Source organism: Oncorhynchus clarkii, chromosome 1, assembly GCF_045791955.1.
Source record: "Oncorhynchus clarkii lewisi isolate Uvic-CL-2024 chromosome 1, UVic_Ocla_1.0, whole genome shotgun sequence".
Lineage (NCBI taxonomy): Eukaryota > Metazoa > Chordata > Actinopteri > Salmoniformes > Salmonidae > Oncorhynchus > Oncorhynchus clarkii.
In genome coordinates, this window is record NC_092147.1 from 43672228 (window position 1) to 43689914 (window position 17687).

A 17687-nucleotide genomic window follows, 5' to 3' on the forward strand; every position below is an offset into this window, starting at 1 on the left:
AATAGTACTTGCAAAAAAACAGTCTCAACATCAACAGTGAAGAGGCGACTTCGGGATGCTGGCCTTCTGGGCAGAGTTCCTCTGTCAAGTGTCTGTGTTCTTTTGCCCATCTTAATGTTTTCTTTTTATTGGCCAGTATGAGATATGGCTCTTTCTTTGCAACTCTTGATTTTATGTTATCCATAAAGCCTGTAAATACTGATGATCTGACTCCATTTAAATTAATTTAACACTGTGTGCGAAAGATTGTTGATTCAGGCTCCAATTCTGTCAGAGACATTGTCATTGAATATTAACTCAGAAACCACACCTATCCATAGAAATATACATTTGATCAGAATCTGAGTGTTGTGGTGCTGTGAGGACCCCTTCATGTCAACATCCTCCCCCTCGGATGAAGTTGTACCCTCAGAGTAGCAAATTCTGGGATCCCAGTGGTGGCAGAGATCGAGTTGGTGCTGAGAGAGAATGCAATGCAGTGGTTATAATTAAATAACTCCGCCGACAATTAGCATTCAGTATTTACCTGCACCGAGTCCTTCATCACTCGCTGTGGTTTGTGAGGACGTTTCCCGGCATCATAAATTCCATTGCGTTACGTTCTTTCAGCTCGCAATACTGGTATTGAGTGAAGAAGAAACAGTTGTCTTGTCCAGACAATGTGATCTAGTAGGACTAACCGGTTTTTGTTTTGCTGCTTTCAGTAGACCACAGGAAAAGTAGGAATATGCAAGACTGGTAGCAGTAGTCCAAGACTGGTATCAGTAGTCCAAGACTGGTATCAGTAGTCCAAGACTGGTATCAGTAGTCCAAGGCTGCAGTAACACATTGCAGCGTTTTAGATGGATCAATTCAAATGCTAATGCATTCCAGGAAGTGTGCCTGCTACAGTATGTGATCGTGCTGAATACAGTGACTTTTTCCCCACTGGTATAAATCTTTTTCATGTAAGCTGCAGTATGCGGCATGAATGTAAACATTATTATTTCTATATCCCAGGCACACACCATTTCACCACTCTCCTTTCTCTCACTCTCGCCTACAGAGGTGCCCCAGAAGGGTAGTGATGAAAAAGTGGAGTCCCTCTCCGAATCCTCCCTGTTTGTCCGCTGGGGTCATGACCTTGGTCCTGAGAGTCGCCGTGTGGCGCTGAAGAAGTTCCAGTACTACGGCTACAACGGTTACCTCAGTGACCGCCTCTCTCTGGCCAGACCCATCCCCGACCTCAGACCCGATGGGTACATGACCTTTTGACTCTTTTGTTGGTTCCTTTTTTATTGTCCATTAAAAAACACGTTTTCTTGTTCATATCTTGTCTGTTTGCTGTTTCTCCTCAGGTGCAGAAACATGTCGTACCCCACCAATCTCCCACAAGTAAGTATCATATTTATCTTTGTGAATGAGGCCCTGTCGGTCATCCTGCGCTCCATCCACACAGCCATGAACAGGACTCCCTCCCACCTCCTCAAGGAGATCATCCTGGTCGACGACAACAGCAACAATGGTAACTCCTATATATTTGTTTTATTTAACCTTTATTTAACTAGGCAAGTCGGGTAACTGGTAACTCCTATATTCCTACTAAATGTAGCTTACAAAGTATACACACTGCATTGTATACAGGAATCCATTCAGACTGCTTACTATCTTAAATTAAACCACTTCTAAATCCAGGAAGTAACACAAAATGTGGAAAAAGTCAAGGGGTGTGAATACTTTCTGAAAGCACTGTATATCAATTCACACTTGACATTCTTGAGGACCGACAGTGCATCAGGAGTTTCTCTATAATCTTATTACTGGTAATAAACTCATGAAACGTATCTTACTCCATACACATTTACAATATCTTTTAAAAAATGCGCTGGTGTTGCCTGCCAATTTAATGGATTACTTTCACACGGCTCCGAATTAAGTTATTTGTTAGCCTAGTTATTTCAGCAGGACAGACCTGCATGTTGATCAGCTATAGAGCCAGAGGGAAGTGAGAAGATTTTAAAGGCTCCATTTGACCTAGACTGATCATTTCATATGAAGGTGTTTTTAGCTGCGTACTTTACTGAACATATCTGTTGAGATGACAGATGAGGGTCAAAAGAGTCCGGCAGAGGGATAAAAAAACAACAACTTTCTTTTGAATGTATATTTTTATTGAGGACTCCTATTTCAGGATGTAAATGTTGAATCATTACATTAAAAAGAGAGGCGCTTCTGTAATGTAAATTGTCTGAAAACGGAGCTGAATAGCTGAGATGCAGGAAATTAATCTGTAAAAGTTTCCTTTGTGGCCATTGGTATTCTAATTAATTCCTTGGCAGTTGGCTCACTTTGAACAATGTGACTCTTCCCGTTCTGTACAGTTTCAGGAGTCTGGCTAACGGCTCTCCATCCTGAGTGGGGTGTCTCATAGGGTCAGCTGGGATTACTTCCCATGACAATCCCAGTAACCAAATCGACCTTAGTCCTTTTATTTGTCCTTTTCATTTCTTAACAAGTTAAATGACTGTGGGCCTCCCGAGTGGCGCAGTGGTCTAAGGTAGTGCATCGCAGTGCTAGCTGTGCCACTAGACATTCTGGGTTCGAGTCCAGGCTCTGTTGCAGCCGGTCGAGACCTGGAGACCCATCGGGCGGCGTACAATTTGGCCCAGCGTCGCCCGGGTTAGGGGAGGGTTCGGCTGGCAGGGATGTCCTTGTCCCATCGCGCACTAGCGACTCCTGTGGCGGGCTGGGCGCAGTGCACGCTGACACGGTTGCGGCTGGCTCCTGGTTTAAGTGGTCATTGTGTCAAGAAGCAGTGCGGCTTGGTTGTGTTTCGGAGGATGCACGGCTCTCAACCTTCGCCTCTCCCAAGTCTCATCGCTGCTTCTCCCATACAGACAAGACTGTAACTACCAATTGGATACCACGAAATTGGGGAGAAAAAGGCATAAAAAAGTTTAATTACTGTATTTTTACCGCTAACTATCACTGGATATAACTTAATAGCCATGGTTGTATGATCAATATTGCCATCCAAAACATGTCTGAAAGCCATTTTCCCATGAACTCCAACACCACTGTAATGAAAACAGACATTGATGTCCGGTCCTCGCCCTTCATGTCCCAATCACTCCATCTGGTTGCCATGGTGAGACACTGCCGACACGTCCACCTAGCAAATTAAAACAAACAGGTGGCAGATGGAGCTTGTGGGAAGGCAGAATTGACTTCCTTCAACCAGACGATGCTGATAGACATCAATAATCACAACCGCAATATTATTTGAAATCCCCTTTACACCGTGGAATAAATAGAATTTGGGACTGTAAAGCACTTTTCAATTGTGTGGTTAGTCAATAGTCCAAGGTACATGCCTTCAGCAGATTTCACAGGTGCAGGATATTATATTCTACTATATCTTAGTCTGAGTCTCTGACATTGCTCGTCCAAATAGTTCTTAATTCCATTCCTTTACTTAGATGTGTGTGTATTAACACAAGCATTTCGCTACACTTGCTATAACATCTGCTAAACACGTGCATGTGACCAATAACATTTGATTTGACATAATGAGAAATACCTGCACGCGGTTTCAAGGCTTCCCATTGTTGCAGTCAACAATGTTTCAGCCACTGTGGTTCTTGTTAAGGTCAGACAGACTCTGTAAAATGTCTCTCCATTTTTCTCTTTCTGTACTGTCTATGAATGTTTTCTGTAGCTGAGCTGAAGGAGAACCTGCAGAACTTTGTGAAGGAAACCAACTCCCAGCGGCCAGACTTCATCAAGGTGGTCCGCCACGACAAGCAGGAGGGGCTGATCCGCTCCCGGGTCAGTGGGTGGAGGGCCGCCAGCGCCCCCGTCGTGGCCCTGTTCGATGCCCACGTGGAGTTCAACATTGGATGGTAAGGGACTGGAATGCCGCGTGAATGTTCCAGTCTATCCAACAGCTTAAAACATTTCATGTCTAGTTATGATCTTTGCTGTATGTGCGGTATAATTGATATGTGCTGCATTTTCTCAGTAATTACTTAATAGAGCTATTACATAACTGATTAGATGAGAGGGTTGTCAGAATAATATATGTGACTGCCCTCAGCGCTGGAGTGCTCAAAGGGTTGACGTACTGCTGACTGGAGTTGAGATGTGTTTTTCATCAAGGTGTTGTTCATGGCAATGTAGTGAAACAGGGCTTTCTGTCGTCTGACAGTTTATGTGCCTGTTAATCATTCTCTTCACAGCTTGACAGGTCGACCGACCGACACATATATCTCTGAAGAGCCTGGGCTCAATCCCAAAAAACTCGAGGTGCTTTGGCACAGCTCTCGGAACAGACATTTCAGAGGCCTCACTCTTCTGAGCTACCAGATATTGTGTCTTCGACTAATGAAATAATTTGGCTCAATGCAACGGCAGTGCTTGAAAAGGAGAGCGCATGAGGCTCTCAGCCGGTCTTTTATGCAGACAAACATGTTGACTATTCATTTTAACGTTGATCTGAGGCCTTTTATATAGAACAAGTCTGATGCTATTTGTGCTGTCTGCTGATGACCTCCATACGTTTTTGTGGAGCGCTAACTTTTTAATTTTGAATGATTGATTGAAAAATGTCTGTCATTAAACGAGAGGGTGACTGACTGCTATATTTATTTATCACATCACTCTATTCTACATTAAATTATCAGAAACTGCGCACATTTTGTCTAATACCAGTTAAGTGCCAGTCAGCAACAGATTTTCTGTCTATCTTGTCTATAATGGATAACTCAAAACACCCATGTAGAAGACTTCAAATGACTTTTTAGTGAGTAGAACGACACTGAACAAAAATATAAACGCGACAATTTCCAAGATTTTACTGAGTTACAGTTCATGTAAGGAAATCAGTCAAATTAAATAAATAAATTAGGCCTGACACTATTGATTTCACATGACTGGGAATAGATATATGCATCTGTTGTTCACAGATTAAATTAGATTTTCAAACTAATAAACATTTTATAGAAAATTTTGTAAATGAATAAAAAAAACAAATATGTATTGATTGCGAATGTCTTCACATCCTAGAGTCTCCAGAGTTAATTGGTGAAGCACCTTTGGCATCCATGACCACAACTGTGAATCATTTTGAATCTAATTTTACCAACCTTGCACAACTCTTATAAGGATCCATAGATTGTATTCAACATTACTCAAGCTCAGTAAATTTGATTGGGATATATACCAGAACTATGAAAATGTATGCACTCACTACTTTGTCACTCTGGATTAAATGTAAAAATGTATGGACAAGAAAATTCAAACCTTGTCTCTGATTTTCAAGCGGGTTTAAGTCAGGACTGAGACTGGACCATTCAAGAACACTCACCACCTCTTGGAAACCATTCTGGTTTGTCTTTGGTGTTAAAATGTGTGTAATTGTCCCGTTTAAAAAAAATAAAACTAAGCCAGTGTTAGGTTTTCAGAAGACAATGGTGGGTTTAGCTCTAACTTTTTACCTGGGCTCTGCTCCTTTCATATTTATTTTGATCCTGACAAACTCCCCAGTCCCTCCCGGTGACAAGCATACCCGTAACATGATGCTGCCACCACAATAGATTCCCAACCAAATTTACTGATCTTGAGCAATTTTACCAAAAACAATGGATAATACAGTATGTTGCCATAAGTGTTGTGCAAAGTTGGTAGAATCTTATATACTGAACAAAAATATATACTGAACAAAAATATAAACTCAACGTAAAGTGTTGGTTTCATGAGCTGAAATAAAAGATCCCAGAAATGTTCTTCATGCACAAAAGCTTATTTCTTTCAAATTTAGTTCACAAATATGTTTACATCCCTGTTAGTGAGCATTTCTCCTTTGCCAAGACAATCCATCCACCTGACAGTTTATTTATTTTATTTTATTTTACCTTTATTTAGCCAGGCAAGTCAGTTAAGAACAAATTCTTATTTTCAATGACGGCCTGGGAACAGTGGGTTAACTGCCTGTTCAGGGGCAGAACGACAGATTTGTACCTTGTCAGCTCGGGGGTTTGAACTCGCAACCTTCCGGTTGTGGAATATCAAGGAGCTGATTAAACAACATGATCACTACACAGGTGCACCTTGTGCTGGGGACAATGAAATGCCACTGAAATATGCAGGTTTGTAAAGACAACACAATGCCACAGATGTCTCAAGTTTTGAGGGAGCATGCAGTTGGCATGCTGACTGCAGGAATATCCACCAGAGCTGTTTTTCAGAGAACTGGATTGTTTCTTTCTATACCATAAGCCGCCTCCAATGTCGTTTTAGAGAATTTGGCAGTACGTCCAACCAGCCTCACACACAGACCATGTGTAACCATGCCAGCCCAGGTCCTCCACTTCCGGCTTCTTTACCGGCGGGATTGTCTGAAGCCAGCCACCCAGACAGCTGATGAAACTGGAGTATTTCTGTCTTTAATAAAGGCTTTTGTGTAGAAAAACTCTTTCTGATTAGCTGTGGCCCTGCCCAGTCATGTGAAATCCATAGATTAGGGCCTAGTGAATTTATTTCAATTGACTGATTTCCTTTTATGTTAATTGTTGCATGTTTGCGTTTTATTTTTATTCAGTATAAATTATTCACAGCTGTAATGGCTGCCAAAAGACATGTGCAATCAGGACATGGGAGGTGGGGTGTTGTACAATTTTCTTTCACTTTGAAAATATGGAGTAGGTTGTGTAGATCTGTAGGGGAAAAAATCGAATTGAATCCATTTAAAAAAAAAATGTTTTATTGAAGGCAGCCCAAACTTTCACTAGGCACTCAATGTTGTGATAAGAAGTGTATTTCCTTAGCTGTAGCTTTTACTCATGTCTGGATTGTGATCTGACATACAATACATGGCCATATTTATCCAACCTCATTTGTTTCCCTCACCAAATCAACACGTCTCAAACTCCGAATCAGCTTAATATTCTGTGTGTGGCCCAGGATACTGGAAGCTATAGCCATAGGCCGAGATTCCGTAATGAGCCATTTAACAATTAGTGGCCAGAATGAAAGACCCTCATTCCCGCTGTTTCCCCATATCTCCTGTGATGTTAAGGAAGTGCTTGTGTTCACCCTCATATTGTTTTCATTGAAAAAGACACCAAATGTATCTCACAGCAACACAATGTCCCACTATGCCTTGTCTTCCCTGCAGGGCCGAGCCCATTCTTCTCAGGATCAAGGAAGACAGAACGCGCATCGTCTCGCCGTCGTTTGACAACATCAAGTATGATACGTTTGAGATCGAGGAGTATCCGCTGTCTGCTCAGGGCTTTGACTGGGAGCTGTGGTGTCGCTACCTGAACCCGCCCAAAGCCTGGTGGACCCAGTACAACCACACCGCCCCTATCAGGTCATTGTCAGCAAAGACTTAGGAATCAACAGTTGTCTTGTGCTATTTCACAGGCACTGTGTTGCATTGAGAAACCCTCACAATGTTGTGTCTGTGGCTTATTTTATTTTAATAACAGAAAAGCTCTGATGAAGGCCGTGAGGCCCATACGTAAAGCTTAGTATCAATGCTCTTTAATATCGAGCAGTGTGCGTGCGGGTTCCTTCTTTTTTCTCATCTTAATGACAGAACCAGTAAGAACAATGTGTGTAAACCTGTTGCATCAGTTTGATGTAGATCAAAGCTCTTGTTTTCTTTCTCCTGGTTGTTTTTAGACAGATGTTACTTAGTAACATGTGGGTAATCCTCATTCTTGACAACAACAAAAAATAAACAGGTTTATTATTGAAAACATATCAAGAAATCAAATGTGGAAAATCTCCAGCTGAGCTCAGAGGTGTTACAAATACGCTAGAAAGTACTAGGAAGTAGTTCATAGAACTGCATAATTGACTGTTATCTCTCTTTTGATTTCTTTGTACCAGGAGCCCAGCTCTTATTGGCTGTTTTGTGGTGGACAGGAAGTACTTTGAGGAGATTGGCCTATTGGATGAGGGAATGGAGGTCTATGGTGGAGAAAATGTGGAGCTTGGCATCAGGGTGAGTGGAGTGCAAAATTATAATCCGCTCAGTAATATGCCAAATCCTAACTTGAGATCCCCACATCTATGCTAAGAGTCAATACCAGCAACCAAAACTTAAAAACAGGAAGCAAACCAAAAAGTTGAGCAAAATACAGGGAAGAAAATACATTTTTTTTATAAAAAAAAATAAATCTAAATAGAGCGAGCCAATTAACGGTGTTAACCCTCTACATCTCTTAGCCAACTGGAGCCATGTGCCACCTGCTCTTAAATATCCCCTGTGCCAGCACAGGTGAAATGCCTTCTGACTAACGAGATGACAAGCCCGCACAGGTCCAACCTCGAAATATAAATGGAAATATAAATGGAAAAACCAAAACCTGTAACAATAATTTACACAACCTGAGTTACGTACAAACCCGGAATATCAATTTAGGATTTGGCCTATATTGAGGACTCTTGGACTCATTAGTGTGTGTAACAATCTGCTGCTGCTGTATGTGAGTCCCTGCTGCACTGCTGTCTGTTGCTGGACGATACAGCCAGTCAGCTCAGCTCAGCCCCTCCCCGCCACATAGCGAGCTGAAACTCAACCAGCTCAGCAACTTGCACACTTCCAAAGAGCTAAAAGTACATCAAACGAACCCTTAGAAATGACTATGGGACATACAGTGGGGAGAACAAGTGTATTTGATACACTGCCGATTTAGCAGGTTTCCCTACTTACAAAGCATGTAGAGGTCTGTAATTTTTTCATAGGTACACTTCAACTGTGAGAGACGGAATCTAAAACAAAAATCCAGAAAATCACATTGTATGATTTTTAAGTAATTAATTTGCATTTTATTGCATGACATAAGTATTTGATACATCAGAAAAGCAGAACTTAATATTTGGTACAGAAACCTTTGTTTGCAATTACAGAGATCATACGTTTCCTGTAGTTCTTGACCAGGTTTGCACACACTGCAGCAGGGATTTTGGCCCACTCCTCCATACAGACCTTCTCCAGATCCTTCAGGTTTCGGGCTGTCGCTGGGCAATACGGACTTTCAGCTCCCTCCAAAGATTTTCTATTGGGTTCAGGTCTGGAGACTGGCTAGGCCACTCCAGGACCTTGAGATGATTCCGTCTCTCACAGTTGAAGTGTACCTATGATAAAAATTACAGACCTCTACATGCTTTGTAAGTAGGAAACACTGCCGATTTTGCAGGTTATCAAATACTTGTTCTCCCCACTGTACATGCACACTCCACATTAGTGAGACCCACACAGTGCGTCTTGTGTGGGTATTTGTGCCTCCTTTCCCTTGCAGCTTTGTGGTCCTGTGGCATCAAGTGGGAAGGGAACAGCCTTATCTTTGGTAGGTGTCAAAAATCCCTTGAAGACTGGGTGTTAATATAATGATAATGGGTCATATCAGCTGTGGTTCAACCTGTCACTCCATAGACTGTATCATACAGTAGCTTTTCTGATTGCCTAACTTCATCCTGCCGGAGGGTGAAATGTGCTCTCTAGCAACTATATTGCATTAGGGACCTGGCTGAATGGGAAATACTTATTGTGTGGAAATATGGAAAAAGTTTGAGGACTCTCTATATAATCCTATTGACTGAAATTATGGTATAGAAATCCATTGAATCGGAGGAGCATAAAGATCACAAGTATGCTGGAGTGACTTTTCAATACAGTACGGCAAAAGTTCAGGGACCGACCGATTTTATTGTTGTGTTGAGTGTATGGCTAACTTGAAATCCTCTATGGAATGGCTTATCTGCGCTCTCTTAACAGAATCTATGCGTGCAAGTGCTTACATAATCACCTCTAATGTTGCAGATAACAGACATCCAGTCATGGATCGTCCGTTGTCAGTTATTATGTAAATGAGGCATTTTCTTGACAGAATCAGGAACTGCACATCTGGGCATTACATCCACCTTAATGAATAGTTGTATTTAGGCCTGCCAAAACAAGGGATGGGATTTTTCTGTTTTTCTACAGATTCTTCCTCCCTGGTACCCAATAACCACATGCTGTGCTTTAAGAAATACTTTATTTATAGATCTATCTTCATTATGTTTGTGTTTTATTTACTGCCATTTGATTATTTTAGCATTTTATCTCAGCAGGCAGACTTCACAATTTACAATGCATTTGTTAGTTAGGCCCCACTCAACATCTCAATTAGCACATTTTTCCTTTGAGCTCCTGACCAGGTTGTGTGTTTAGTTTGACAATGAACGTCAGGGAAAAACCAGTCAGCACTCATAACTGATATATTTCTAGTCTCAGCCACTATTCGTCATACCTTCTACAGCCAGGTGTAATGTTGTCTGCAGATAGTTGTCTCCAGTCCAAAATTGTAGGCATGTGGTGCCCCATTATAATCCCCATAAGAAGGATTTCTCTGAGAGAAGAAAAGGGAGAGTTCTTGAGGGCTCTACTCAGCAAGAGTACTGTGGGTGGACGAAATAAACATACAAACACACGAAGGCTGATATTACACAGTATACAGTGAGGGGGAAAAAGTATTTGATCCCCTGCTGATTTTGTACTTTTGCCCACTGACAAAAAAAATGATCAGTCTATAATTTTAATGGTAGGTTTATTTGAACAGTGCGAGCCAGAATAACAACAAAAAAATCCAGAAAAATGCATGTTAATGAGGGAAATAAGTATTTGACCCCCTCTCAATCAGAAAGATTTCTGGCTCCCAGGTGCACACTCTTAAAGGGAGTGCTCCTAATCTCACCTGTCCACAGAAGCAATCAATCAATCAGATTCCAAACCCTCCACCATGGCCAAGACCAAAGAGCTCTCCAAGGATGTCAGGAACAAGATTGTAGACCTACACATGGCTGGAATGGGCTACAAGACCATCGCCAAGCAGCTTGGTGAGAAGGTGACAACAGTTGGTGCGATTATTCGCAAATGGAAGAAACACAAAATAACTGTCAATCTCCCTCGGCCTGGGGCTCCATGCAAGATCTCACCTTGTGGAGTTGCAATAATCATGAGAACTGTGAGGAATCAGCCCAGAACTACATGATCCTGCAGCGCCCGCAAGGTCCCCCTGCTCAAGAAAGCACCTATACATGCCCGTCTGAAGTTTGCCAATAAACATCTGATTGATTCAGAGGACAACTGGGTGAAAGTGTTGTGGTCAGATGAGACCAAAATGGAGCTCTTTGGCATCAACTCAACTCGCCGTGTTTGGAGGAGGAGGAATGCTGCCTATGTCCCCAAGAACACCATCCCCACCGTCAAACATGGAGGTGGAAACATTATGCTTTGGGGGTGTTTTTATGCTAAGGGGACAGGACAACTTCACAGCATCAAATGGACGGGGCCATGTACCGTCAAATCTTGGGTGAGAACCTCCTTCCCTCAGCCAGGGCATTGAAAATGGGTCATGGATGGGTATTCCAGCATGACAATGACCCCAAACACACGGCCAAGGCAACAAAGGAGTGGCTCAAGAAGAAGCACATTAAGGTCCTGGAGTGGCCTAGCCAGTCTCCAGACCTTAATCCCATAGAAAATCTGTGGAGGGAGCTGAAGGTTCGAGTTGCCAAACGTCAGCCTCGAAACCTTAATGACTTGGAGAAGATCTGCAAAGAGGAGTGGGACAAAATCCCTCCTGAGATGTGTGCAAACCTGGTGGCCAACTACAAGAAACGTCTGACATATGTGATTGCCAACAAGGGTTTTGCCACCAAGTACTGTAAGTCATGTTCTGCAGAGTGGTCAAATACTTATTTCCCTCATTAAAATGCAAATCAATTTATAACATTTTTGACATGTGTTTTTCTGATTATTTTGTTGTTATTCTGTCTCTCACTGTTCAAATTAACCAACCATTAAAATTATAGACTGATCATTTCTTTGTCAGTGGGCAAACATACAAAATCAGCAGGGGATCAAATACTTTTGTCCCTCACTGTACATTGTATGCTAAATAAAAGCTCCTCATAACGCTGTATAGTAAGTCGCTTTACAAAATATGGTGATTTGTAAAAGCCATTTGGAGATGGTTGTGCACTTAAAAGCGTTCATACTATGAGTGTGGTAGCACCACAGTTGTCTGATGATTTGAGTGAGACGTGGCAGACAGTCAATATGTCACAGGTCATTTACTGACACTAGCTAGGTTTCTATCCATTTGGCGACAAATTTCCAAGCGAAATATTCTAAAGTCTGCATGAAAACAATATGCGCATTTTCTCACCCTGTGAAGTTTATCATAACTTATTTCATCTGTAGCTTAATAAACTGCATTCTTTCCCGAGTCGTAGTGGGAGGACTACACAACATATCACGTGACTCCAAGTTTACTTTGATATGGTTATTATATCAATATTTGCGCATAAAGGCATTTACATAATACATTTTAATGACACAAAGAGTTTACCGACAAATTCGCTGTTTCCATCAGGCCTGTCGTAACATATTTTTATCCGACATGTACTTGCATAAAAAGGATGGAAATCTGGATACTGACTTCCTCCTTGTTTCTAACCCTATGTGTACTACTGAGCTCTAAACACTTCCAGGGCTAGAACTCAGCTTCCTACCTATTTAAAAAAATATATATTTTATTTGGACCATTTTTGTGTGTAACTTCAGGTATGGCAGTGTGGGGGCAGTGTGGAGGTCCTACCCTGTTCTCGGATAGCCCATATCGAGCGTGCTCACAAGCCCTACACTCAAGATCTGACTGCTCATGTGCGGCGGAATGCGCTGAGGGTGGCCGAGGTGTGGATGGACGAATACAAGAACCACGTTTACATGGCCTGGAACATTCCTCCACAGGTAAAGACCATAGCCTCCTGAGTTATTCCTGAAAATGCGGCCTGGCCAGGAAAACTCCAGGCCCGAGTCATTTCAGTCTAAATGTGTATTCCATAAATGTTCTATGTAAAAAAAAAATACATATAATAATAATAAGTTGTCGTGGGTATCCATGTGTCTCTTTCTAGGACTCGGGGATTGACATAGGGGACCTCACGGAGAGGAAGGCTTTGAGGAACAGACTGCAGTGTAAATCTTTCAGGTGGTTCTTGGCCAACATCTACTCTGAGATGAGAACCTATAGTGACACTGTTGCTTATGGAGTGGTGAGTATGTTATGACATTTTCATGTATTAAAGTCCCTTTTCCACTTGCGAAATCTCGGGGCATTTTGTAATTAAGAAAAAATGTCACGTGAGGACTAGTTTATCATCGGTATACTGACAATGTCAGTCATAAAACGTGATGCTATAGTGTGCATGTAGTGTGAGGCGTGCGTACTGTAAATGCTGATACAGTCTTTTGCAATATCTTAGCGAGAACATAAAACATTACTATCCTAGGAGTCCATTTCAAGCCACAGCTTGTGGACAATACCTCTACTGAAGCAAAGAAAGTTTGAAGATGCCTGAAATCAAAAAATAGGTCAGTTTTATTGAAGTATGAGTAATGACATTGTCCAAGAATAAGCTGCCCGCCCCTCTCAACGCTTTGCTTGGTTGTTTGATGAGCACTTCACATCACAACTGTGTTTGAATTGTTTGATGCCAAACCATGACACTACTGAGCATGTGTGGGAGTCAAGCTGTGCATGTGATTATGTTGGCAGCTATCAAAACAACTTGGTGAAACGCATATGAATACATATTTGACAAGGATGTGACCACTAAATCTCACATGATTGTTTTCTGAAAAATGAACATGATAATCTGAAGTGCACTGTTGAGAATGACATTAACATAACAAGGACATTATTCCACAGTCATTTATTGAAAAAATGACAGAATATAGAAAAATAAATAGTAGTAGAAAAGTGTATTTGTTATTTCTTTTTGTAGCTGTAGCTCTAAAACCCTGCTCCAAACTGCACATTTCTCCCGACTCTCAATTTGTGGTCAAACAGATGCTGCAGGACTATTTTTGTCGCAATTATTTAGTGGAAAAACCTATTTCTTCCCTTGTTGATGTGAGGATAATGGAAGCCAATTGTTTACACTATTGTGTTTTGTCTTTTTCGAGGCTAACCGTAATTAGCCTAAAGTGCTTCCATTTGTCAAACTGTTCGTCACACAAACCAGTTTTGTGCTGTATCATTCTATTGTTAAAGGACTAATTATCCATTGGCGTTTGCCAGATGGAAGAAGGCCGAGCTTTAACGGCTTTTCAGAAAACAGATTGTCCATTAACGAGCTTCTGCGGTCTTAATCCGTCTCAGTCCCTCTTTCCTGGTTATTGCATTATTTTCCTCCTCTCTGTCTGTCTCTTCCAGGTAAAGAACATGCTGAGGAATGACCTGTGTCTAGACCAGGGGCCTGACTCGGACAACATCCCCATCCTGTACCTCTGTCATGGGATGACACCACAGGCGAGTGCCCTCTAACCCCTCTATCTGTAAGGTCACTCCCAACTCTGTCCTGGTCCTAACGCAAACACCACAGCAATTATTCCTGGGTCTTTTCCCCACTTACAAAATAAGATTGTTGCTCTAACTATGACTCGAGCTATTCATCCATGTTTCCTTGTCCGTTGAATGTAAAAGCTCTTGGAAAAGGTGTTTCTCAATGCCTTGTGCTTTTATACGACTTGTTCCTTTTACCTCTTTGGTAATGTGCTGGATTTTAACGCAACATAAACCATGAATGTCTGGCCGTCTACATAGTCACATTGCATAATTCATAATTGCAACAAGACAGTCTGGTACGGCATCTTGAGTTTTTCTGAGGACACTATGTTCCACTATTGCCGGGGAAGTCAATATAATCGACTGGTGCCTGAAATGTTAAACCATAGATGGAAATCAATCTACACGGCTACTGTAGCTCTCCAAACTGCTGCACTTTCACTATTCTGTCTCGCTGTCGTTATACATTTTTCATTTTTTCCCTGAGACTGAGTACATTTGGCTCATGATAGATAACTGAATTATTATGTATAACACTTTCATGTGATTTTTTTGTTTGTTGCTGAAACCCAAAATATGAGATTATCAATTGCGAAGGTGCTGAAGTCCAAAATGCAGTTTAGTTCTAGACAGTAACTCTACAGGAATGACTGTAGAATACAAACAGAGATTATGTTTTACATTGGGTATTCAGGCTGAATCCTGCCTCTGTACTATGATGGAGTGTTAGGGGTTAGGATAAAATACCATTGCACTCCATCAGTGTGTAAGCCTATACAAACTCTATCAGAGCATTATCTGGGTATGGATGGAGGTGAAAGGTGGTGTTGTAGCGTTGACTATCATTAAAAGTGAAGGCTGTTCAATTATCAAACCAATTCTCTGTGTAATTATTCCGTAATTAAACAAATCACTGAATAGTAATTAACTAGGAAGTTGGGGCTCCTTGGGAAAATGTTTGAGTCTAAATTTCCCGAATAGAACTCTTCAGATATTTTATCTTATCGATTACAGTCTTCTATTAATGTATTATTACCGGGGCAGTGGTCTTTCGCAGCCGGCCGCGACCGGGAGGCCCATGGGGCGGCACACAATTGGCCCAGCGTCGTCCGGGTTAGGGATGGTTTGGCCGGCAGGGATATCCTTGTCTCATCGTGCACTAGCGACTCCTGTGGCGGGCCTGGGCGCAGTACACGCTGACCAGGTTGCCAGGTGTACAGTGTTTCCTCCGACACATTGGTGCGGCTGGCTTCCGGGTTGGATGTGCATTGTGTCAAGAAGCAGTGCGGCTAGGTTGGGTTGTGTATCGGAGGACGCATGGCTCTCGACCTTCGCCGTTCCCGAGTCCGTACGGGAGTTGCAGCGATGAGACAAGACTATAACTACTACCAATTGGATACCACGAAATTGGGGAGAAAAAGGGGTAAAATAATTTAAAAAATGTATTATTACCTCATCATTCCTAAACGTCGCAAACCCTTTATCTGCAATAACCTTAGCATCAAATCATGAATCAGCGATATACAAATTGGCTTAATTATTTATTTACAAGCTAACTAATCAATCGCAGAATTACATAAACACACACACACAATAGGTTATACATTGGTTACTAACATGACACAAATTCAAGTCCCTCGTGGACGAAATCGATATGACGGCTTGGTAGAAAAAGGAAAGGGTTGGGGACAGCTCAAGAGCGGGGAAACTCAGTGGGCCCACTGTAATACAGTTGATAGCTAAACAATGCTAATACTTTTAACATGAACAGCCACTCATTCGAAAATAAATAGCAATTTACACATTTTTACATATTTACACTTGTAAATATCTTTAGTTTGTAGATTATTTCACCATTTCAGCGTGGGGATGATCTCCACTTTTTCTGGTCATGTCCTTTGTTAGAGTTGCCAACCATTTCTGGTCTCTAGAGTAGTTTGAATCACTTCACACACCAGCGTCACCCAGCACAGTGGTTAGAGCGTTGGGTCAGTAACCGAAAGGCTGCTGGATCGAATCCCCGAGCTGACAAGGTAAAAATCTGTCATTCTGTCCCTGAACAAGGCAGTTAACCCATTGTTCCCCGGTAGGCTGTCATTGAAGGTAAGAATTTGTTCTTGACTGACTTGCCTACTTAAATAAAGGTAAACATATTTATAATGTTTTGGTCTCCAGAGAGTAGTAGCCATTTCAACATGGGGACCCGGTCCCGTCGTTAACTTAACTAAATGTACATTTTGTCACACTTCCTTTTATTCTGGAGTAGAAAAGGGGGCGTTCCATGACACCGGTGTAAATGTCTGTGCTCACGGGGTGTGGTCACTGACTAGTTATAACTTTATATGAAAACCCAAACTCTCATTTAGAAGGCTAACATCACATTTCATATTTTCAAAAGTATTCCTATACTCAATCATTTATTTTATACAACATTCAGATGCAATCCCCATAATTGAGAAGTGTATACAAAGAAAGGAACAGTAATGTGTGTCTCCTGTCCTTCATGAGGTCACCAAATGAAACAAACTCAACATGATTGTCCCTTAAGTGTCCACGGACTACTCCAACTGCTTGGAATACAGAAATACTGTTCAATTATTCAACCTTTTTGATGTCCAAGTGTCTCTCTGTGTTCCACAGTTACATTCCAATCTTCATTACTACTGAGCCCAGAGGCAGTGTATTTTACGACCGCCATAAAGCGGGAGAGAGAGAGAGGGCACTGTAGAGCGGACCCACTGCAACCTGATCCTTCAGATCTTCACAGGAGAGTTATGACAGCGGTGAATGTCATTGACCATGAACCAGCAACCAATCAGAGTGATGGCTTGTCTACTATGGAGGAGGTAGAAGAGTATTTCCTGTGGGAACGGATGGTCTGCCATGCCACTAGGAAATGTCTCGCCTCCAGAAGCGATGTGTGGGTAAAATCTCTAGGGAAGCCAAGCCAGAAGAAAAGCCATATTACAACATATGTGTTGTGAAAATTGCGTTGTTTGCTCTGTAACCTTTTAGGCCTATATCATGGTGGCAAGGCATATGAACTAAGGCCCATACAAGAAGATGACAGTGGCAGAATAAATTCAACCACACCTTTTGTTTCATCACAAAGCCAGAGGGCAACCTATGTTCAGTGAAGTCCACAAAGCAATTAGCTTTTAACAAAGTTACTTGACCTTCAGCTTGGTCAAGCAAGTTAATGTTACTCCCTGAAATACAACCTTTTGATTTAGTTCATTTTAAGACCTATTGTTTGGAACAACGTACTCTACATGTACATCACATTTCCAGAATGGGCTC

General features: G+C 41.8%; 1 protein-coding gene across 1 annotated transcript in view; it reads left to right on the forward strand.

Annotated features, from left to right (window-relative positions):
• LOC139416292 (UDP-N-acetyl-alpha-D-galactosamine:polypeptide N-acetylgalactosaminyltransferase 18a) overlaps positions 1 to 17687 on the forward strand; it is an 89441-nt gene that overhangs the window by 27889 nt on the left and 43865 nt on the right. The window contains exons 2-9 of the mRNA XM_071164782.1: positions 1046 to 1238; positions 1338 to 1504; positions 3698 to 3881; positions 7154 to 7351; positions 7876 to 7990; positions 12602 to 12787; positions 12955 to 13092; positions 14256 to 14351. Coding sequence (XP_071020883.1) covers positions 1046 to 1238; positions 1338 to 1504; positions 3698 to 3881; positions 7154 to 7351; positions 7876 to 7990; positions 12602 to 12787; positions 12955 to 13092; positions 14256 to 14351 — 1277 coding nt within the window. The remainder of the gene's footprint in view (positions 1 to 1045; positions 1239 to 1337; positions 1505 to 3697; positions 3882 to 7153; positions 7352 to 7875; positions 7991 to 12601; positions 12788 to 12954; positions 13093 to 14255; positions 14352 to 17687) is intronic.